Source organism: Colletotrichum karsti, assembly GCF_011947395.1.
Source record: "Colletotrichum karsti strain CkLH20 chromosome Unknown Scaffold13, whole genome shotgun sequence".
NCBI lineage: Eukaryota > Fungi > Ascomycota > Sordariomycetes > Glomerellales > Glomerellaceae > Colletotrichum > Colletotrichum karsti.
Genome location: NW_024065913.1, coordinates 49,761 through 70,991, shown reverse-complemented (window position 1 = coordinate 70,991; position 21,231 = coordinate 49,761). Strand labels below are relative to the sequence as shown.

Genomic DNA, 21,231 nt, shown 5'->3' with positions numbered 1-21,231 from the left:
AGAGGCCAAGGACTGGCACTAGAAGGCATAAGCTCATTCCCCCAGGCGGATGAGTTGCTTCGCGTCCGTTGTGGCCAAGCCGCGCCGGTCATTTCTCTTCTTTTTCTGTCACTTGTCGACTTCGGACTCGCACTAAAAACACCTCACACACACACACACACATCCCACGCCAGGAGAGAGGCTCGGCCGACTGCGCAGCGGACAATTGCGCTTATCCGGAGACGACACGTCCTTCGGGCAGGCATCTCCGGCACGGAGCGACACCAACAAAAGAACACAACGCCAGTTCCTTTCCGTTGCGTCACAGGGTGACGAGCCTTTTCTCGCCTATCGTCTGGTACGGTGCCGGTGCATGTTCCGTCCGTACGACCTCGGTTGCTCGGTGCCGTCGAAAATGGAGCGAGGGAAAGGGAAAAAAAGGGCTGTGATATATGGTCAATTATAGGTGTAATTTGCGTCGTGAGAGGTCCTCTTCTTTCGCGTGGCGTCAGAGAAACTAGCAGAGAGAGCCACTTTCTGGGACTTCCCGCAGAGCCCATCAATTTCCGTTCCAACAACCCAGCCCATACGTATCCGTACTCCTGGAATCTCGCGAAACCGAAACATCATCGTGGGCCTGGCCGGCCTGGAGGGTTTTTTTTTTCTCTTCGCGCCCGATTTCTCCACCGCGTATTCCGCTTAGGTGCTAGGGTGTTTTCCCACACGTGGTTGGAGTTCGGAGGTCTCCAGTCGGGCCTCCTCGCTGATCTCCTGAGGTCCCGGTCGCCGAAGAAAACAACTTTTTTCGACAACGTTTAGCTTTTGCTTTTCTGGCTCAGACAAAACGTGGTTTCTGCCCGGCTGGCCTACGCGATGTTTGCTGTTGACAGCTCGACCCATACATGTTGCAACCTGGGGCTTTGCGTTCTCCTCTCGAGGAGTCGCAACGAGTTGCAACGTGACCCTTTCCACGATTCATACCTGAGCCGCCAAGATCACCTGGGAATGGCCGAGCCCTCCCGCATCCGTCGTGAGGCCCGCTTTGGACGGCAGGCGGCGATATTGAACTTATATGAAATATTGCTACCGCGCGGGCACTTTCGGGCCTCCGATCGGGGCCAGAACACTACCGGTTCTGCGCATCAGGGGCCAATGACCAAGGAAGACCGAAGTAAAAATCGTACGGAAGAGGAAAAAAGCAATAAACAAATGGAATGACAACGAACGAAAAACTCCCGAGCGTTCTCCTCTTTTCCCATTGTCCTGATACTCGGGGGGGAGCCACTAGCCTTAGGGCGATAACAGACACATGTCAGAGGAATAAATGTCCGACCCCCCGCTTGAACCGGCGTCAATGTTTGAACATTCGGCCGAATCATGGGCCACAAACACGACACGAACCAACGAGAAGGGGGCCCGGAGGCAACGTTCGGATTTGGAAGAAACACGTCAACCACAAGACGTAAGTTGTAACGGTCGGCCGGTCTTGGATAGAAACTCGCAGATCGAACAAGCAAACATCATAAAAGTCGGAGAAGGGGGTGTTTCTGATTGGCACCTCGGACTCGATTGGCGCGGGTTTGCCGGGGAGCACTCGTGCCCCCTCCCCTGGCTGCAAAGTTCGGTCACATCAAAAGTGTCAAAAAAGAAAGCGTAGGATGGGACGGCACGCGGACAGCTGACAGCCCGCCGGGAAAGAAGCGAAGATAGACGAAAAGGAACGGTGCCGGACGGCAACGACGGCGGACGACCAAAAACACGACACGAACCTGCTTCGCCTTGCGCCTTGTCCGACGGTGACGGTCGCAACATTGCGACGCTGGCACCCGTCGTCAGCCCAATACAAGCCGGAGCGGCTTCTGGAACACTGAAGGGGCGTGTTCACGGTTCGTCTCTGCTGGATTTTCTTGCACAATTCCACGTGGCCGCACGGAGGATTCAGGTTAGTATAGACCCGGGATGTGGGAAATGGGAAAAAACTTGTGCCATGGATTGGAGGAATAAGTCAGCCCCCTATACCGGGGTTATAGCGAGAGGGAAAAGGTAGCCCGGTGCAACCCAACGTTGTGACTTTTACGGATGCGCCACACTTGTTGGAATTGATGGGAAGTTCAAAGTCTGTCCTGTCCTGGTTCATGTTCATATCAACCAACCACCCTGGCCTGGCCTCCCGAAATCGCGGCAAGAATGATGAAAGCCCCCATGTCCATCTAGCCATATCTCGTCGCTCTTTTCGCCCCCCTCCCCTCCCTCTCCCGATCCCATGCCCGGATTGACGATGCACTTACGTGCAGTCTGGGCACACCAACCAAGTGATGCCACTGGCGGGGATGGAGTCGAGGATCGTGTGCACTTTCTCGCGGAAGCCAGCCGTACACCACATATAGAGGCTGCAAGGTTGGTCACGCACCCACAGGAGGCCGCGCCAGAGCCCAATCCCGTTACTCAGTTTAGAAGCCGTACGGGTCGGTGGACTCGAGAGAAACGATCTGCCGGGATACGGAGGTGGGTGGACCAGCTGCGCTCCCCGGGACATGGATCGCATGTCTCATCTATATCGTCCAACATGAGTCGACAGTCCTCCCGGAAATCCAGGTAAAAGCGGGGAGTCGATGGCATCGCTGGGCGGACCAAGACTCCAGAAATGGTGACGCCAAGCCCATCCGCTTGAAACCACAAGTCAAACAATTCCTCCTTGCTAGCTGTGAGGAGTTGAGCGCTCGCGCACGCTCTGCTGGTGATGGCCTTTTTGGTGTGGTGTTGTGGATGTGGGCAGAAACGCTCTCAAGACTCTGGAGCTCTGCACAGCCCGTTTGCTTCCCCAGATAGAAGCTCTTGACTCGGGTTCGACGGTGACCATTGCTAGTCATGGAGGATGAGGAACAGAACGACAATCGGTCGCTCCCTGTAACAGTCAGGTTTCACCGAGTAGCACCACCGCCTCTTCTCGTCCAGCACCTCGTGTAGGACAAGCCTCAATCTGTGTCTCTACCGTATCGCCGTACGGATACATGATGTATGTGCCAACGCCGTTCGGTGGCTGCGCCATTCGCACAACACGCAGTGCAGGGCTATCATCAGTGGATTGAGTACTTCCGCCGCAGCGTAGCATGGAGTTGTACGGATAGTGGCACACACCTGCCCGACTGGTGCCTCGCCGTCCGAGGAAGACGAGAAGAAGGTGTGGTTCAGCCCATCGAGGTGACCGCATAAGCGTCCTTGGCAACAGACACCACGACCAGACCCGACGAGAACAAAGTACCGTTCGTGTGTTTCCCACGCCTGTCCTGTACTTGACCGGGAAGCACCTTCACCCATATGGCCAATCACCCGATGGCGCTGGCGTGTGTTGGTGGAGCAAGACGCAGACTAATGTCTGTGACCCCGGCGACTTCATATATTTCCAGGAGTCGTCGCCTTCGCGGGGTCCCGCCAAGTCTAGAATCTCATGTTGGAAGAAGAGGAACTTGGGTCTCTCTTCTGCTTGCCTGCCCTGCTTTTGCTGTGCTTGTTCTTTTCTTGTCTCTGCCTTTGCCTCGCGCGTGTGTGCTGTTGGGGCTTGTCCTTGTGGTTGCTGGACTAGACTCAACTGGGTTTCCCTTCCCTTCTTCGCATATTGCCGCTGTGCCGCACTCCCACTTTCTCCTCATCTCTCTTCCTGCAAGCCGCAGTCAATCTAGTCACTCATTTACAATTACCCTTTTTTGCCTTTCTACTTCCCTGTTTCCCGCGCCTGGTCGCTTTTGCATTCTTTTGGTTCGTCTTTTGTTTCGCTCTCTCGATTTTTCGATTTCTACTACGGCCGGCCATCACCCACTACCTACTTTCGTACGGATACTCCAGTCGCCTCTTATTCACTCCCTCGACTCGACTGTCCGTGTGTGCCGTGCCGTGCCGTGCCGTGCCGTGCGTTGCGTCTGAATCGATAACTCGACAACAACACCGACCCCATTCGATAGAGGCTCGCGCCCGGCCCAGAATGTGACAATGAGTTTCGTAACGAGAGCCGACGACGATGAAGTCCACCCCTTCGTCAACCCGTTTGTTGAGATGAACGTTGGATTGTGGTGTCTATTTGCCGGCGCGACACTGTTTTTGGCCTTGAGGCTCTGGTGCAAGGTTACGAGGAGACACGGGCTGTGGTACGATGATTACATTCTTGTTGTGTCTTGGGTAAGTTCTGCTCTCAACCGCCATCCCGTCCCTCCCGTCCCGTCCATCCGCGCCACCATCTCACGGATGCAAACATGAACCATTGAAGGAATTCACTTATTTCTTTTTTTTCTGGTCGAACCAAACAACTAACTCCCGAATTAGTCGCTGTTGTTAGCAAACAACATTTTGATCGTCTACGAATTTGCGACGGGGTATGTACTGGAAGACTCGTCGCAATCATGGGACGACCGCATGCACATTCTTATCAACATCTCATCATGCGGCACGTTGATCGGACAAGCATGGACTAAGACGGCATTCGGAGTGACGTTGCTGCGCATGAGCAACCAGTGGCAGCGATGGATTCTTTGGTTCTGCATCGTCAGCATGAACGTTTACATGGTCGCCAAGGTCATCTTGCAATGGGCCAAGGTCTGCGGAAGTAAAAGTTACGAAGTTCCCTGGCGCCTCGACATCTGCCTCGAGAAGCAGTTCCGCGCCGACTTCAAGGAAGGTGGAAATGGTGAGTTTCTCATCCAGACATCATGAGACACATGACTGACGACGTGATCCAGTTTACAACATCATTATGGATTTCGTGTTCGCCAGCTTCCCTTGGCTTATCACCCGGTCGCTGGAGATGAGACGCGCCGAAAAGGTCGGCCTTTGCATCACGATGAGTTTGGGAATGATGTGAGTATCACTTCCCGCCGCTGCACTCACTTCACTGTCTGACATTTTCACAGCGTCGCCATCGTCGCAGCCATCAGAGTGAGCTGGAAGGACGAGGGTAACGACCGTGACGCGTGGTACATCTGTAAGCTGCTCCATAATCGTGCCGTGATCCGATCTCTGACTAACAACCTCCCCAGACCGAAATGGCCTGTCCCAAGTTTGGTAAGCAATTTGGCGAGATGAGATGTGCCCATCATGCACAAATATCCTAACCGTGCATATTTAGGTACTCCTCCGAAATCACCGGCACCATCATCGTCCAGTGCATCCCGATCCTGCGCCCGATCCTCCGCGAGATCCACACCTCCCTCACCTCCAAGAAGCTCGAGTCCACCGCCGACGGCCGCAGCACGACCTTCGGCAGCAAGATGAGCAGCGGCAAGCGCATCTCCGGCACCATCCACGGCGGCAACGGCCCCCCGTCCGCCGGCCTCGACAAGCAGGGCAACGAGCGCATCGCCCTCCGCGAGATCCCCGAAGAGCCCGCCGAATCGTGGAACTGGAAGGACCCCGCCAGCATCAAGTCCACCTCGCCCTCAGAAACCGACTTCAAGCCCCGACCCCCGACCGCCCCCTTACCCGACATGTGGCCGTTATCGGGCAGCGAAGGACCCGACCTGAGCAACGGCTCGCACTCCGGGAAGAGTTTGGATTTCGAGGACAGCGGACCGCGATCCGCCGTCTCTCACCTCGACGTCGACATCGAATCAGCGCCCGCGCAAGGGCTTTCGCCACCCCCGCCTCGCAGGTTTCCTTAGCAATGATTAGGGAATGGAAGATGAATTCAAGAGGCGGATATCGAGAACCAAAACTTCGCCCATCCGACGACGACGGAACATGAGCTCGACAGCTCCTTCACAGCAGCAGCAGAGGATGAAGCTTCGATTGAGAGAGAAACGTGTGCAACAAGAGAAAACCTCCACCGTCATTACCACCAACACATTCATACCCGCTACGATACCTTTGACAACCCACCCTTCCTTCGACCGACAAAAGGGAACTACGACAAATTCGCCTTTCACGTGAAGGCGAATGTGGTTCAGGGGCTACATACTAAACCCTCGACTCGGCTTTGCAAGCCAACATTCTCCTTTTTGTTGCTCACACACGTCTCAACACCCCCCTCGACGGCTCGTCGAGACTACCACTAGCCACATGGTTGTCATCATTTTTCGATGAAGCTGTCTTGGGGGGGAAACACGAAGCTCATCCGGATATGAGAACGCCGGAGTTGGTGGAGTTCACGGATGGGAAGGAAGGGGGGGGGTGTGGTTCTCGGTAGGGAAACGGGTCATTGGCGAATAAAAAGCCCTGTACATTATCACGCGTTGTTGTAGACAGCGGACATTGTGTGTATTTACTTTGAAGATTGGGCATCAACATTGGTCTTCCCAATCAGTACATAGTTAATTTTCCAGTCCATTCGTTGCTGGAACATTTTGTTTACATTCACGTTCATCGCAAATCGCGACTGGAGGGTCCCCAAGTTGCTGCTGAACTGAGCTTCTATGTACCCCGTACTTCTCCATTCGCGGTCTCCCACATGAGGCTGAGCACAACGTTGAAACAACGCCCGAAGGCGATCCGTTGACTGGTGTGACGCAACATGTCAAATCGAGTTGACATGTACCCCGGTCCCGGTTGCGCTCAGGGTTGAGACCTGTAGATCTGTGACAGGAGTGGCTTGTGACATCAAGAATCCTCCGAGTCGAGTTGGTTGTCGATCAGAAGCAAAAGAGAAGAAAAAAGCCGCGCCAATGCCAGCTCGTTATCGGGTAGCTTTCTCGACCACAGAATTCCCAAAACTTGACATGTGTGAGATGGACGCTGTCACTGTTCGGACGAGACATGATGAAATAAATGGTCGTTCATTTCCAGAGCAATTCGCCGTTCCGTTGGTCGTCGTTTCACGGTACCCCCGTACGAACCTGTCATTTGTCAAGTTCGGGAAATTTGCCAATTGTCTCACCAGGGACTTGGTTTTTGCGGATCCCCTCCCCCGTCCATCCATCGGTCTGGGTTCCCTCCTACCTCACCGAGAAGGAATTACGAGAACGAATGCACCATACGTGATGATCAGATGCCATGGATGTTGATAGACGATAACGAAATATGATACAAAACAGGAAGCTCTTCTCCGCTGGATATTCACATCGTCTCAGTGTGGTTGACGTCTGACGTCCGCGCTGGAGTTGCATCACAGATGTCATTGAGACGCCCATTTCGCACGCGGCCCGAATCGGGTAACACGATGCCGTTGGAATTAGCTCGGACGGGGTCTCACGAACTCGACTGCTCCATCAGAACTTTGACAGTTCGCGCCGGCATGAATGAGAATAGAACCCGGGCGGATACACACATACATACCCCATCGTGCACGCGCGCGCCCGCTTCCCGTGATGTTTGCGCGAACGTCCACCCAAGCATTGATCCGCGGGGATATTCATAAGATATTGCGTATAACCCGGTCAGCGCTGATCCGCCTAAGGTTTGATCGCCGGTATAAGCTTGTTGAGCTCCGCGTTTTGTCATGCGTGCATTTTGTTCATATTTGACACATTTATCGCTTCTTCCTGACCAGGGGTAGGGAACTTCTACAAGCTCAATACCATTTTGCATTCGTTGTACAGTTCCTCAGAAAGAATGTCTTCCGGTTTCGTCGAGTTCATCCCCCCCAGTGCTTCGTCCACCCATTTCTCAAATTGCCGGTTTTCTGGCCAAAGAAAGTGACGGCTTCTCCATCTCAAATCCTGGATTTCGGACAGAGACGTTTCTTTTGAGGCTTTGTCTCTGAACCTCCGATCCCCTTTCCGAACCCGTTTCTTTGAGGCTTTGTTGATGTTCGATGTCGCCACATTGATAAGCTCCAAACGGACTCGATTGAAGTTTGCTGCTGTGTCCTGAAAGGAGCTAGCTGAAGCTACAAGTTGAGGACAAGGTGTCTTCATGTAGCTTTTGGCCTTTACCTCACTATGAAGGGAGCTATCTTCCCTTGTCACCTTGAACCACTTGCCACACGAGGGATTGAGACTACTCCTACGTCAGTGGTTCTCGATAGAATGGTACGTCGCTATTGTTGTGCACACTTACCACTGAATGTTACCACCGAATCTTCCCTCGCCGTGGGACCCACAGCCCGGACAGGAACTCCAGCCTGTGTCGTCTTGCGATCCTTTCATGCGAAATATCATGCACATGTTGATTTTCATTCCTGCCCTGAGTACCGCAGTCCAGGGCAACGAACGGTCCAGCTCGGTTCCTGTGGCCTCTTCTTCGAGGCCATACTCTCCATTGAGCACCTTACTGTAGCCCCTTCTTTCTTCGAAAAGATGCTGGATATCGGTTTCAAAATGCTACATATAGTAGAAGAGTCAGATCACATTGCGTCAGTCGATGACTTCTTTCAGTGAGTAGAGAACCTACTTTCCACGAGCGAATCCAGGGCAGCGGGATCTCCCACAACTGCCCCAAAGCGTCTTCGAATATGATAGGTTTCCCAAACGTCGGGTCGGGCCCAGCAAAATACCTGTGCCGGGTCTGGCAGTCCCGATTATCGGCAAGCAGCGAGAATAACTCAGTGACTCGCGCGCTGAGTTCTTCCAGACTTTTGGAGTTGGTTCTCACAGTTGATATGACGCAGCTGCTGCTCGATTCCTGCACCTTCATACTGTCGCCCATGGTGCAAAGCTCGCTCATCAAGTCTCGTGCTTGCTCCCTCTGGAGCAGCATCTGTTCTTCAAGGTCGTGTGACTGCTTCATCAGAAGGTCTGCGACTTGACTCATTCGCTCCGCCAATGTCCCATCGCTGACTTTGGCTGATTCGCTGCCAAATACCAAGACAATTAATCTTAGCGAAGTCCGAAAGATTTCATCCTCGACGGGGTAAAGAGAAAGGAAGCCTTACTGAGCACGAAGAAGGATGAGAAGCGAAAGCTGACGTGTACTTGAAGCGAGATTATTCTGCAGATTTCCGAGTCTCTCAGTCTCCCGAAATTTGAACTCGACCTTTTTCAACCCGGTCCGGATGATATTGCTGGACTTCTGCCCGGTGTCCCCGAGATCTCTCTCATAGCGTGCGCGGAAGTGGGCCAAGGCCTCTCGCATGTCGTCCGCACAACTGTTGACAGTTTGCTTGATGATGGCGTCGAGGTCGGACATCCATTCTGTGTGCTCACGCTCTTGAATAGCGGCAATGACCTACAATTGACAGATGACTTCTTAGCACATCGTCCACCTCGTGACCTTCACTTTCCAATCTTGATCGTCCAATGCCTCGCTTCTAGTACTGAAGGTAGGCTGTCTCACTTTGATCAGAATCTGCACAAACGAGTCGACGTTCGTCTTCAGGGCTTGGTACGTCTTCGCACTTCCCTGGCTGCTGCCGACTGCCTTCCCCAACGCCATGCCGATCTGGCATAGGGTGAGGATGTCGCCCAAACTCCCGAACGTGAATGCAGCGGACATCGCGATGCCACCTATGGACGGATACCGAGACCAGCGAGTGTTTTCTGGTCGAATCGGTTTGCGTAGTGGCTCGGTGTCTGTCACGAGAGACGGGGTTGTGGTCGAGATTGGGCATCAAAACTGCGGGGTCAGACTCCCGGCGAAAACCGCCTTGCCCAAAACGAGGCGACCACTCATGAAGCTCATTCCTCTGGCGGGTGTTTAATGTGAGCGGCACAGCCACAGACGTGCAGATGTATCTCATCCCTTTGACCCAGAGAGTGTGACTCGTTTTTCCTTTTTAAGTAAGCAGAAGAACATAACAAGAGCCAACAGGATCTCTTTCATCTTGAGAGACTCTCCGAAATAAGTAGGAAACTTCGCTGATATGCGTTTTGATTCATCTAGAGAGAAAAGTACACTCCTAGGGTCAAAAATGATTAATTACATTTTGCTGCGCAGTGTGATGTTGATGTGTACAGGTCTGCCCTCCTAAGGTGACAGCGAAGAACCTTAATAAGGAGAGGACCTCAGAGAAACAGGTCAGATCTAATGTCTGCTTAACTGTAATAAGCATAAATATCTCTCATCTTGATTAAAGAATTTTAAAGGATTGACTCCTTGCCTAGCTAGCTCACTTAGCCGCCTTTAATAAACAGACAAGTATACATATAGTCCTTAAAGCCCCTCTCCTTCTTAAAGCTTCTCGCTCCCACTTTACAAGCAGGTAAACTTCTACTGCATATCTACAGTAGTCTAAAAGTCTATAAAGAAAACTCTTGAGAATATCAAATCAAGTATGTCCTATGTCTAGGTATTATGAATCTGAATAGGGGCAGAATAAGATCGATAAATTGGGTCACTTGATATATGAACGGCTTTGTCGAAGTACCAACCAGTTGTTATGGTGAACTCATGTCTTCTCTTACGTTGAAGGCCGGGCCCTCACCAAAACTTTATTTTCGCAACTGGCAATTAACTTAGTCTAAAAACTTAGTATCGCACGTTAGAAGCTCAGTAAGTTCAGGACGAGTTCACCTCCATTGGTACCTATAAAGTCGAAGCAGGTATCTCAGCAGGCGTAAGGATGAAACACTTCAATTTCGAGATGGAAACACAACGATAATTATGTAGATACAAGTCACAAGAAATTAAGGTAATCCAGCAATCCCTACCGCGTATACTCTCCCCGCCATAAAAGCTATACCATACATACATCCAACAACCAGTATTAAGATCAAGTACAAGCGTGTACACACAAAGAAAATGTTTGTTCTGAAAATGAGCGAAGGGGAAGTTCGTGAGGCCGATTGCTGACACAATCTTCAGTCGTCTGAAACGACATCGACATTCGAGAGTCGATTAACGTATGATAATTTCGGAAAATGAGTGTGTTGAGGAACATATGAGGAAGGAGAGGATGTCGAGCCTACATGTATCCTCGCGGGGCTCCGGACGACCCACCATGGCTTCCGGTATCGTAGGCCGAGTCGTATTCGACATGGCACTGATCGTACGACGGAAAGAACTCCGTCGGGACGGCCAGCTGGTCGAAGTTGAGATAGGCGGCGTTGCTGACGTCGAACTCGGGGAACCCAAAGTACCACGGCTCGCCAACGCCGCCGCCGGTCGAGCCGTTCTCCGCAACGTGCGCCGGCGACGCCGCCCTCGAGGTGCTCCTCCGGGCCGTTTCCGGGTCTTCCAGGGCGGCAGCCTGCGAGGGGGACGGGATGTTCTCGAAGATCTTGGCGCACCGCGCCGAGCTGTTCTGGATCCAAACCGCGAGCCTGCCCATGAGCCCGGCCCCGAGGTCCTCGAAGCAGCGCTCGATATCCTTTTCCAGCTCTCGCTGGATCAGGTTGGGCATTTCACGTCGCAGGAAAGCCTCATAGTTGCGCTTCAGCTCCTCTGATTCGGTCGCGCCAGATTTTCTATTGATGCTTGCCGGGTCGTCGTACCCTAATCCAAGGTCAACACCTGGACGCTTTCACAAGCTTTACTAATGGTATTGGCTAGGGAACACTTACAGGGACTTGGCAGCTTATTCACGTCAAGTTCTCCTGGAAACAAGGTACTGTAAATGTCGTACCACTTGGCCATGTCGTCCTGCTTGTTGGATTGCTTGCGTCCCCTCAGGCGCTTCTCAGTCTCTTGGTCCATCCCTGCGCTTGGGTCCATCTTGTGAGACTTCTTGTCGCGAAGTGGGCATGCGACAGCGGCCCTCGAGTGATCATCAAGTGCCTTTTCGCTCCCAAAAGTATCGAAGCATCTCTTGCAGGCGAAGAGTCGGTGGCGCCGGTACAAGTGTTCCCTTGGATCAGTTAGTTATCGTTATCAAATTTCATGAAAGGCTGTATGAACTCACTTCAGGCGATGAATCTCTGGCCAACCAGGGCCAAAGCAGCTCCGGTGATGCTTGTACTTGATAGGGTCGCGCTTGTAGTAAGGGCATGCGAATCGAGGACGGTTGTCATCTCCGTCGGTCTTGCTGCGTTTCTTGTTGCGATCTTGGTCGCGCTTGTCGTCATTCTCGGACTGCTCTTCTTCTTGGTCGTCTCCTCTGTTCTGTCTCTTCTGCCCAGGGTTCAATTTGCCAGAACTGGCCGCTCTCTTGACACCTCTCGACTTTGCAGGGGCAGAGCTCCCGGAACGTTCTCCGTCGTTGTCGAATGCTTCCTCGCCGGGACAGACGTGTTCGTCAAGCCACTCGCATATCTTAGCCATGAAGACTTTGATGAATGCCTTCTTACGGTAGGCTAGATAGTTGTCGATATACGACGGGGGCTCGGGGCTGGTTCTGTTGCGGCCAATCGCCGAGTCGGCGTCGGCTCGACTCCGCAATCCCTCAGTTACTCGGGATCGGCCGGATGATGTTTGATTTGACCTTTGAACTGCAAGTCAGATCAATTGATTTGAATCGAACAGGCTATAACAACGCACCTAGTCGTGGCTCGCAGAGCCTCGGTACCTCCCCCTTCGCGTTCGGCCCGAGGACGTGTGGATCCGTTGTTCTGTGTTCCCTATGCATATCAGTACCTGTCGCGACCTTTGATAAGACCCGTACTGACCGTAGATTGTCTCGCTGCAAGGCTTGGATTGGCTGTGTTGGAGGTCTTGGACTTGGACGATTTGGGGGAGGGGTCTTCGTGTTTCTTAGGCATGTCCGATGAACGGTTGCCCAGCTGGCTAATGTAAGGAGCCAACCGAATTTTCAAGATAAGAGAGTCGATGTAGGAGAAGGGTTTTCGTGGTTGTTGGAGACGAGTAGATCTAGACCAAGCAGAGGGATGTGATGCTTTGAGCGTTAGCATTCTTCTTCTCGAGTGCACGCTAGAGCTGCGGTTGGGACATGATGGTGCTCTTCTTGATATCGAAATGTGCTGCCTGGAGTAAAAGAGATGATCTGAGAATATGTCTAGAGACAGAAAAGAATAAGCCACGAAGTTGCGAACTCGGAATCTGCGTTGATGCTGATTTGGAAAAGAAAACAACAAGGCAGCAAAGGCGTCCAGCCTGCTTCATATACCTCTCGCATTCCGCCCGAGCTGACTTGCTGACGCTGACCTCCGACCCAGCCGGACCGGATTGCGCGCACGCATTTGCGAAAAACTCCCTTGAGAGCATCCACCGTGGAGGGGAAATCATGTCTCGAAACAGCCCGCCTCATTGCGCGATCCAATGGATGAGGCCGGAGGCAGAGGATGATAAGGCCATTGGACGCCCCGGATTCGTCATGGAGGGGGATGGAGATCAGATCTGGGGGGCAGCTGTCCGTCATGCCACGAAACGGTGATGTGCGCGCAATGTCGCGCATGATCAGCTGCATGGGAGCTCGCGAACGTGCTTCACGCGTTGAAGACTACCCGTTTGCGCGTTGCTCGTAAGGCCCTCACTTGAGCTGATGCCGTTGATATATATGAAGCTCATCCTGAAGTATCGGAACGCTGTTTTCGAGAGAAGAGGGACTCAATTGATGCCAACTTTGACCCAATTGAGAAATATCCTCACAGTAGAAGCGGATCTCGTCCATATCGTAAGTCTCCGCCGTCACCCAACCGGATACCTCAATTGAGTCTAACGGAAGCCAGATTTCGTGACACAAAACAAGAACGGTGCTCAATCGGGCGAGAGACCAGACGGTATCAATCGGACATCGCCGGGCGGTACCATTGACTCAATGGCTCTCGAATCAGAAGTCCCATCGATGGCTGTTTCCGGTGAAAGGTATGGACCACAGACTGCCACGTCTCGAGGAGAGGGGGGCCGAGAGGGGGGATCCTCGGTGATGGAGAGCGCGGGATGATGCGGGTGCTAACCCTCTCGCAGACAACCGGTACCGATGCCGGACGCCGTTATGCTGACGGAGTACCTATCCAGCAAGGAATCGAGCGTGGTAGAGACGTTGACAATCGTGGCTAGCGGCAGCAGTACGGTCACAGCGGCGACAGACCGCCTGCGGGAGAAGACGCAGCACGTCGACGCACTGTTGGTGCAGCTGAAGCAGGCTGAGAGGAGTGCCCGGTTGTGACGGCGACGTGGCACCTTCTCGTGGAAGTCTTCGATCTGTATAGCATTGTGTGTATTTCTCTTTCCTTTGTTCCTTGTTTGCTTGGGGAAACCGGCTGGGAAAAGTCGAGATGTTTGTGAGAAAGAGAAAACGACGTCGAGCAAGTCGCACAAGAAGTCCAATTAGAGTTTGGAGCGTGCACTGCCAACATTTTGGCCTTCTGTCCTGAAAATTCAGGGGGGTTTTGTACGTACCTTCCAGCACTGAAGTGTGTTAATTAATGACCATGTCCACCTGCCTTTTCAAGGCCTTCGCTTCGTTGCTGCACGTGGGATCCCCTGACTGCTGACGATCGTATTTCGAGGAATCGTTCGAGAATCTGAAACGACCGAAAGCGAAACGAGAGAATAAGCCGGGGAGCTTGGAGAGAAATCATCTCTTCTTTGATGACGGAGGCGCTGTGGATTCTGTGGAGGCTACCGCGGGTATCGTGCTTCGAAACATCCTAAGCCTCCGCAGCGTGATAGGGAGTGAATCATGAGAAGCCTCAACGATATTGAGTGACAACGTCTAATTATTGGATTATGTAGTAGATAAATATGTCTAAGGTAAGATATATACCCGCTGTTGGCGGCCGCTTCAGTTCACAGGCACGCCCACAAGCGCGCATAGCCCGTCGTAAGAGCCGCCAGCCACGAGGTTGCTACCCGTCCCATTCTGGAACGCAATGCGGTTCATCGTCTTCTCATCGTCGAGCTTGTACGCTGGCCATGGGCCATGGCAGTTGTAGTCGAGGAGGCCCGTCTTCGTGTTCTTGGCAAAAGCAGCCCAGGCGCCGCGGAGGTACTTGCCGACGGCCACTTCTTGGGCTGTGCTCTTGATCGCATCCTGGGGCACAGTGTTGAAAAGAATAGGAAGCTAAGCGATGTCAGCGGGAATGTCTCAGATCAAAAGTGGACGAGAAAAAGAAAGCGTCACGAACCTCAGCTGCGTGCCAGGCCCCGCTGGGAGGGGTGGTGGTAATGACAAGGTTGGGGAAGTCACCGAAGTAGCGGTATCTCCAGGTCGGGTGGCCGGCGGTGACGGCTCGTGCCGCTCTTCTTCCGGCCGGGCAGGTGAAGGCCACATTGTTAAGTCCGAGCCAGTACGTTTCGTTGGTGTCAGGGGACCCAAGCTTGAAAAGCCCGGCCTCGTTCTCCAGATTGCCAATGACATAACCGCCATCGGCGGACGTGCGCCCGCTGTAGTCGGCGAAAATCAGAGCGTCGTCCACGGTCGGCGCGAAAGAGAGTCCGTCTGCTGAGCCGAGTCCGGCATCCTTAGGCGACAGACCCTTGGAAATGATCTCTTCCGCGGTCTTGTTCATCATGCAGTCGGAGACGGTCTTGGGATCGGTCGTGTTGCCCCCACAACCGACGCCGGCAGTGATGTTGAACCACTTGTCGTTGACAGTGGCATTGGTAAACGTACCAAACCCGCCGGCAACACCACTCATCGGGATAAAGCCATTGACGATGGGGTCGGATGCGTAGGCGTATGAGTAGTAGTCAACCATTGAGCCGCCGGCCGACTGACCGAAGATGGTGATGCGCTGAGTGTCCCCTCCGAATTTGGCAATATTGTCGCGAACCCATTGAAGAGCCAGACGAACATCGAGGAGACCCAAGTTGGGGGCCGTGACCGGGTTTCCAGGAAACCCGAATACGTTGAGGCGGTAGCTACCGGGTTGATCAGTGTTAGATTTGAGTTCCCCTCAACCTCGAATTCCGTCGGAAACTTACTTCATGGACACCACCACCACGTCATTTAGGTCCGCGATGAACTTTCCGTTGTATGCGGGAGTTCGGGAGCTTCCTATGCTCGAGTCAGTATATACAGATTGCCGAACACATGAGATGAAAGCGTAATTACCTGTTGAAAAAGCGCCGCCGTGAATCCAAACCAGCACTGCCTTCTTGGCATCGCCGGTTTGTGGCTTGGTCCACACGTTCAGAGTCAAGCAGTCCTCACTTTGAGAGCCGGTGTCGGTGAGTGCCTTGAGAACCACGGCAGCTGATGCAGGAACACCGAGCTTCTTGATGGCATCGAGGCTGGTGCTGCTGCCGACTGGCTGCATGCATTGATGGCCCTGGTCAAAGCTTTGTTAGTCCCAAATGGATTCCAGGAGTGAAAATTCTGTAGGAAAATGCTCGGCACTTGAGTTTTCCTTGATGCCAAACTGCATTACTTACAAATGCTGAACCATTGATTGTCGAAGAGCCGGCATACTTGACAGGAGGCTGAAAGCGAAGGCTTCCGACGGGCGGCTGGGCGTACGGAATGCCCAGATACTCGGATACCTGGCCATGTCAGTTCCGGCCGTGGACGTAGTTAAGACCTATGCTCACCTGGTCCGCATCGGCAGCGGAATGTCCTTCAACCCGGCCGCTGGAGGTTTCTACACTCTCTCCGACGGTCCATCGGGCGAGGATAGGGTTGGCGGCGGCGAGACCGGAGGCGACGACCGCGACCCTCAGGACGTTGCTGATGGTGCTTTGGGCTCTCATGGTGGATATCGAAACTCGACCGAGTTGATTGAGACCAAAGACCTGGGGTCGGCGTGGTGGGACCGAGAGACCTGCGACGGGAGCGAAGGGCCTCAAAGCTGTAAGTCGCTAGGGTTGAGAGGAGAGCCGTGGTGATCTCTTAAATTTCGCAGAGATTGGGCCCTGTCTTTAATATGTCAACGAAGTTTGCTGATACCACGGTGGACCATGCTCGCCAAAGCAGCCATCCCCATCTCCCCGAGCCCTCACTTAGAGCCCGGTTCCGAGGAAGCGCGATGTCTCCCGCAATCGTCCCATTCTCTTGATGGATACCCCAGATAGCTAGCCCGCGCTCAGGTGGCCGTAATGAGGCTAGGCGGGCCATGCATGGGCCATTCACCTATTTCTTGCAGGGGACCCAGTCCTTACGAGTATCGTCAGCGGGCTGATGTGCGGATGACAGGGCAGTTCGTGGGATTCGTCGGTAGAGCCTCAGAGCCAACCGGCCGGGGGAGGACGGATTGTGGGTAAGTTCGCAAGAGTGTCCGAATTGGGGAGCCCTGTTTGCCCCTCTTAATTCTTAGCAATCCAACCTCGAGTCCACAATAGAACGAATTTTCGTTTCCCAGCCACGTGCGGTTAGACAAACATGTATTGCAGAGTGACAGACTTGCATGCGAGATGCAACTCGACCTTTCGTGGGGACCTGATACGAATCAACAGCTGGAATTGACAGTCGCCTGTGCAGCAGGCCAACTCCATCGCCTTGCATAGGGGTCCCAGCAGCGATGACCCCAGCGAACGGTGCGGGTGTAAAGCTAGTCGAGCGGGGTCGTCCGCCGGTGCGGCAGTGCGGCAGTGCTCTCGTGCCGCCGTATTGGGCCGTACTTCTCTCTCTTAGACCCTCCGGATAGTCGGTGAGTGATTGCGGTCGGTTGTGGTTGGTTAACTTCATCCTTCCACAACTCTTCTTTCACAATCTTCTAGACCATTCCCAAGAAGGGATGTATCGCGACGAAGAAGGTGAGTTGCCGATAGATCAACAGCGAGGGATGATCTCATCGAAATCCCGTACGTAAACCTCCGAGGCTGCCGTTTCCCGGCTAGGCTATGCAACCTCTACAGAGCCGGCGCTTCTTAGTTTAGCAAAAGAGCTGGCAACCTAACTCGACCCCGCCGGCATTGATGTCGTTTGACTTTAAGCATTCAAGGCTCTGGCTGCGCAGCAAAGCCAAAGAATCAGGATCGGGCGAGAGGGACGAATGCGGTAATGGCCCTTGCATTTGAGCGAGACCGAGCGTAAAATCACTCGCTTTTATCCAGGCACAGCTTGGCAAAAGGATGATGTCGTGAGGAATTGAGTTCCGTATTAGACCGGACGAGAGGCACAGCAGGGCTCGCCCGTAACACATTAGATGGCTGCGAGCCACTGAGGATCCTTCTAGTCATGAGATGCAGCTGATAGGGTTGACGAGATGTCAAGAAGATCGGCCACCCCCGACGAAATGGCCACGCGTTCATACCAAAAGGTGGTGACAGCCAATAGCCAGCAGAGTAAGTCGGCGTCCTCTCGTAGCTTAAGTCAACCAGATATACTCCATTGGCCGGCCTGGTTGGCAAACTCCTAAATTTGGATGACGTTTAGATCGACGAGCCGGTAACGTTGGCTAGTACAACGTCAGAGGTGAAGGTGTCTCCGCGGCTTTAGGCACCAGGCTAGACCATGTCCTTAAGCCGGGCGTGGAAAGTATGGCACATTCCAGGCGATAGGGTAAGATTCCGCGAATCATGGCGAGCGGGAATCCCCGTTTGGCAGTAAAGCTCGGGCTCGTGAAAGCTCGGATGCGGATCTTATGGCCATCCCACGGGCTGTCGTTTAGAGGGAAGCAAACTTGAGGGGTTAACCTCCATCCTTTGTGACGAGAAGGATGTGCCGTATTCATAAGGGCTGCATGGCCATTACGGCTGACCTAGCCGTACTGAAATCAAGGGCTTTCGCCAGCATCGTAGTCATGAATTTTTCTTGCGGCACCGATAGCATCAATGGCGGCTGTTGGCCCGCTTGAGCCGCCCTCGTCGTCCGAGGCCAGGATTGCAGCGAGTCGACAACCATGTTGGGTGGTCATCGAATCTCCGAATGACAAAGAACCTGGCCGCTTGATTAAAATAGCGTGTAAAGAACTGGCTCAATTCCACTGTAGCAGAGATGAACTAATTCGCTCGTAAGGGTTCATGGTGGAAGATTTGTCTGGTGGCTTCCATACCGAGATGGTGGGCGGGTATGATCTTTGCCTGCTGCGGCCGGCTCCAGGCTAGCACTATATTGAATGCATGGATCGGAATTGAGAGGTGTCGAGGTGGTTGCTTCAAGATGCGACTGGACAATCTTCAAGTTTGATGGCTGCTTGGCAAGATAATCCGTCTTCGCAGCAGCTATTGTGCAGTATCGAACAATAGCTTCATCGTTGATGGAACCGCCGAGACAGTCTCGATGCCGTTTGCAGACGCCACAAGTGACCTTACAGACTCGCAAGCTTGACTCCGAAGGGAATAGCGAAGTTGATGGGCGAATTGACGCAGATGTTCTGCTCCGTGATGGCAATGTTGCTGCGGGTGTTCTTAGGTTTGTCTTGGCTAAGCTTGTTTGCTTGCGATAGATGCACCGCGTCGCATGTACCCGATGGAGGAAGATGTGATGTAAAACCGTAGGATTCGAGATCCTAAGAAAGAATTGATTTGCCGGAAAGACATGCTTCGGCGGGATTGATTGCCGGCATCTGGTGCGACGTTGATGATGTGTCGTTGATCGTCAGGGAGGTCAAAAAAATGTTTGAACGGCAGGAAGTAACGACAACAGCGCTGAGCGGTCGGGAGTGAAACATTTTTGGTGGGGTAACGGGCAACCGAGGTGGGTCTCATGCGCTAGCCCGTTCCGGTCAACGCCAAATGGCTGGGAAGCTGCACGTTCGCTGTCAGTTCCTAATCTGCATCTTGGCTTTCAACAACATCGTCTTCTTCTTTCCTTTTTTCCTTGACGTGTACCCGAATGAGCTGTTGGAAGGGGTTCTCACATAATTCCAGAAGCCGATGTCAAGCGCAGAGAGCGGGATGATACCCACGCCTGACAGGGGTGTTTCTCAGCCGTACGATGCATCATTTCTGCACCTGAAATGAACATTGACACGTCAGACGCAATTTCGAAATAGCAACGCCTGCCTGCGAAGCTGCATCGAATGCAGCGAGTTCTCGGCACGCGAGTATTGCCTAATTTGGTCGAGATTGGGCAAGGGTCTCGAAGATGATTGGGCCTGTCAGCACGCGATCACTCGGCTCATGAAGCGACACAGCCCAAAAATGTTGTCTCCATTATCATTATCTTCGTATGAGATGCCGCCTGCGAAATGCGTTGCTCAGAATACTCCAACAACGGAACCATGACATCATGCTCTCCACGTCACACCAAACATGGCATCTGTTGGGCATGTTCTCTCAACCAGCCTCCGGTAGGTGACGGCGTATTCGTCGGACATGTCTCATCCCCGGTTGACTCGCAGCGGAGCATCGATGCTTGGCGTAGTGGTGCCAGCTTGTGGGCGCCGAACATGCCCTTCTTTCGACCCTGACTGACACCGTCGAGCTCGTGGAGTCACTTTCGACAGACTGCTGCCGTAATCCACGCTGACTGGCCCCTAATGGCTCTTCGCAGATGCCTCCTGCTCCTTCCTCTTGCCTGCAACAATGGCATCGAATCTCTGGAATCCAGGGTATCCCTCAAAGAACAAGCTGCTGATCCACGTCCACCACAGACCCGTACCAGCCTCGATGCCGTGCTTCAACAGCCTGGTCTTGTGGAACCAATAGCACTCGCCGAGATGAATGCCCAGGACCGGAAGGAAGATGGTCTTGACAAGCCAGCGGTAGAACAGCGGCCCGCCGGGGAACACCGTCTGCAAGAATCCCCAGATGGGCGTGCCGGGCAGGACGAAACCCAGCGTGAGCCAGCAGACAAAGTAGAAGGCGACCGAGATGAAGACGACCAGCGCGAGGCCCGAGGCGGCCTCGAAGTGCGAGACGGTGATGTCGCTGTACCCCAGCGCCTCGCGGGAGACGCGGGCCATGTCGACGACGGCCGGGCGCACGTCTTCCCACGACTTCAGGGGCGGCTCGAAGGCCACGAAGAACTCCTTGCCGCCGAGCCCGCCGGCGGCGATGGTCATGCCCTCGAAGGTGACGTCCTTCAGCCACGGCGCGGAGGCCGGGCCGCGGCCGAGACCGGCGTAGTGCCGGAGGTAGAAGGAGAGTTCGCGCTTGTGGTCGCGATTCATGTGCGTCATGATGCGTTCGCGGGGGTCGACGGGAGCTCCCGCGGCGGCGCCGGAGGAAGAGGCGGCGACGTCGGCCTGGCGTGCCATCTTCGCGTTGGGTTTTGGGGCGAGTGGCTGAGTGGTGTACCGGCTTGAGGCTTGTGAATTGAGATGAGACAGGTGTTCCGATGAGGCGAGACGAGGCGATAAGGGGGCAAGGTTTCCGCGAGGGACGTTCTGGGCCCGCTCTGGTGGGAGAGCTGAGAAGTTTAAAGCGACCGTTCAAAAGCTTCAGAGATTTCTGTTTGAGCCGGCTTCACGTGCGGAGAAGAAGGAGGAGGTGTTGGTGTTGGTTGAGTTGGGACGTGGAAGAAACATGAACAGACGCTCAGGACAACATCCAACCAACAGACCCAAAACCGAAATTGCGGAAGGTGGCCCGTGCGATCCTGGGACCTCGGCGGTGAGTGGACCCGCGGCCTCGGTTTCTCCACAGTCCGTCCGGACGCTGGACGGGAGTGGCTGTCTTTGCTGCAAACATGCACCAACAAGCTCTTCTTTCTTTTCTGAAAACTGACGGAAT

The 21,231-nt window shown here is 53.6% G+C and overlaps 6 protein-coding genes across 6 annotated transcripts; 2 read left to right on the top strand and 4 right to left on the bottom strand.

The window, feature by feature from the left end:
- Positions 1 to 3,966: 3,966 nt before the first annotated feature.
- Positions 3,967 to 5,627, top strand: CkaCkLH20_04701 (uncharacterized protein; the record flags this gene model as incomplete). The annotated part of the gene is made up of 6 exons (XM_038887420.1): positions 3,967 to 4,152; positions 4,297 to 4,657; positions 4,710 to 4,827; positions 4,881 to 4,951; positions 5,007 to 5,031; positions 5,096 to 5,627. The coding sequence occupies 6 exons, from the start codon at positions 3,967 to 3,969 to the stop codon at positions 5,625 to 5,627; spliced, it is 1,293 nt and encodes a 430-aa protein (XP_038747027.1).
- A 3,142-nt stretch (positions 5,628 to 8,769) lies between these two features.
- On the bottom strand, positions 8,770 to 9,333 carry CkaCkLH20_04700 (uncharacterized protein; the record flags this gene model as incomplete). The annotated part of the gene is made up of 2 exons (XM_038887419.1): positions 8,770 to 9,066; positions 9,175 to 9,333. The coding sequence occupies 2 exons, from the start codon at positions 9,331 to 9,333 to the stop codon at positions 8,770 to 8,772; spliced, it is 456 nt and encodes a 151-aa protein (XP_038747026.1).
- A 1,408-nt stretch (positions 9,334 to 10,741) lies between these two features.
- CkaCkLH20_04699 (uncharacterized protein) lies at positions 10,742 to 12,473 on the bottom strand (the record flags this gene model as incomplete). The annotated part of the gene is made up of 5 exons (XM_038887418.1): positions 10,742 to 11,271; positions 11,340 to 11,623; positions 11,678 to 12,196; positions 12,253 to 12,332; positions 12,381 to 12,473. 5 exons carry the CDS (start codon positions 12,471 to 12,473, stop codon positions 10,742 to 10,744), a joined length of 1,506 nt encoding a protein of 501 aa, XP_038747025.1.
- A 1,016-nt stretch (positions 12,474 to 13,489) lies between these two features.
- CkaCkLH20_04698 (uncharacterized protein) lies at positions 13,490 to 13,840 on the top strand (the record flags this gene model as incomplete). The annotated part of the gene is made up of 2 exons (XM_038887417.1): positions 13,490 to 13,536; positions 13,639 to 13,840. 2 exons carry the CDS (start codon positions 13,490 to 13,492, stop codon positions 13,838 to 13,840), a joined length of 249 nt encoding a protein of 82 aa, XP_038747024.1.
- A 618-nt stretch (positions 13,841 to 14,458) lies between these two features.
- Positions 14,459 to 16,365, bottom strand: CkaCkLH20_04697 (carboxylesterase; the record flags this gene model as incomplete). The annotated part of the gene is made up of 6 exons (XM_038887416.1): positions 14,459 to 14,737; positions 14,802 to 15,537; positions 15,601 to 15,673; positions 15,731 to 15,947; positions 16,051 to 16,158; positions 16,207 to 16,365. The coding sequence occupies 6 exons, from the start codon at positions 16,363 to 16,365 to the stop codon at positions 14,459 to 14,461; spliced, it is 1,572 nt and encodes a 523-aa protein (XP_038747023.1).
- A 3,668-nt stretch (positions 16,366 to 20,033) lies between these two features.
- On the bottom strand, positions 20,034 to 20,756 carry CkaCkLH20_04696 (uncharacterized protein; the record flags this gene model as incomplete). Its single annotated transcript, XM_038887415.1, has 1 exon — positions 20,034 to 20,756. The coding sequence occupies one exon, from the start codon at positions 20,754 to 20,756 to the stop codon at positions 20,034 to 20,036; it is 723 nt and encodes a 240-aa protein (XP_038747022.1).
- Between the last annotated feature and the right edge of the window lie 475 nt (positions 20,757 to 21,231).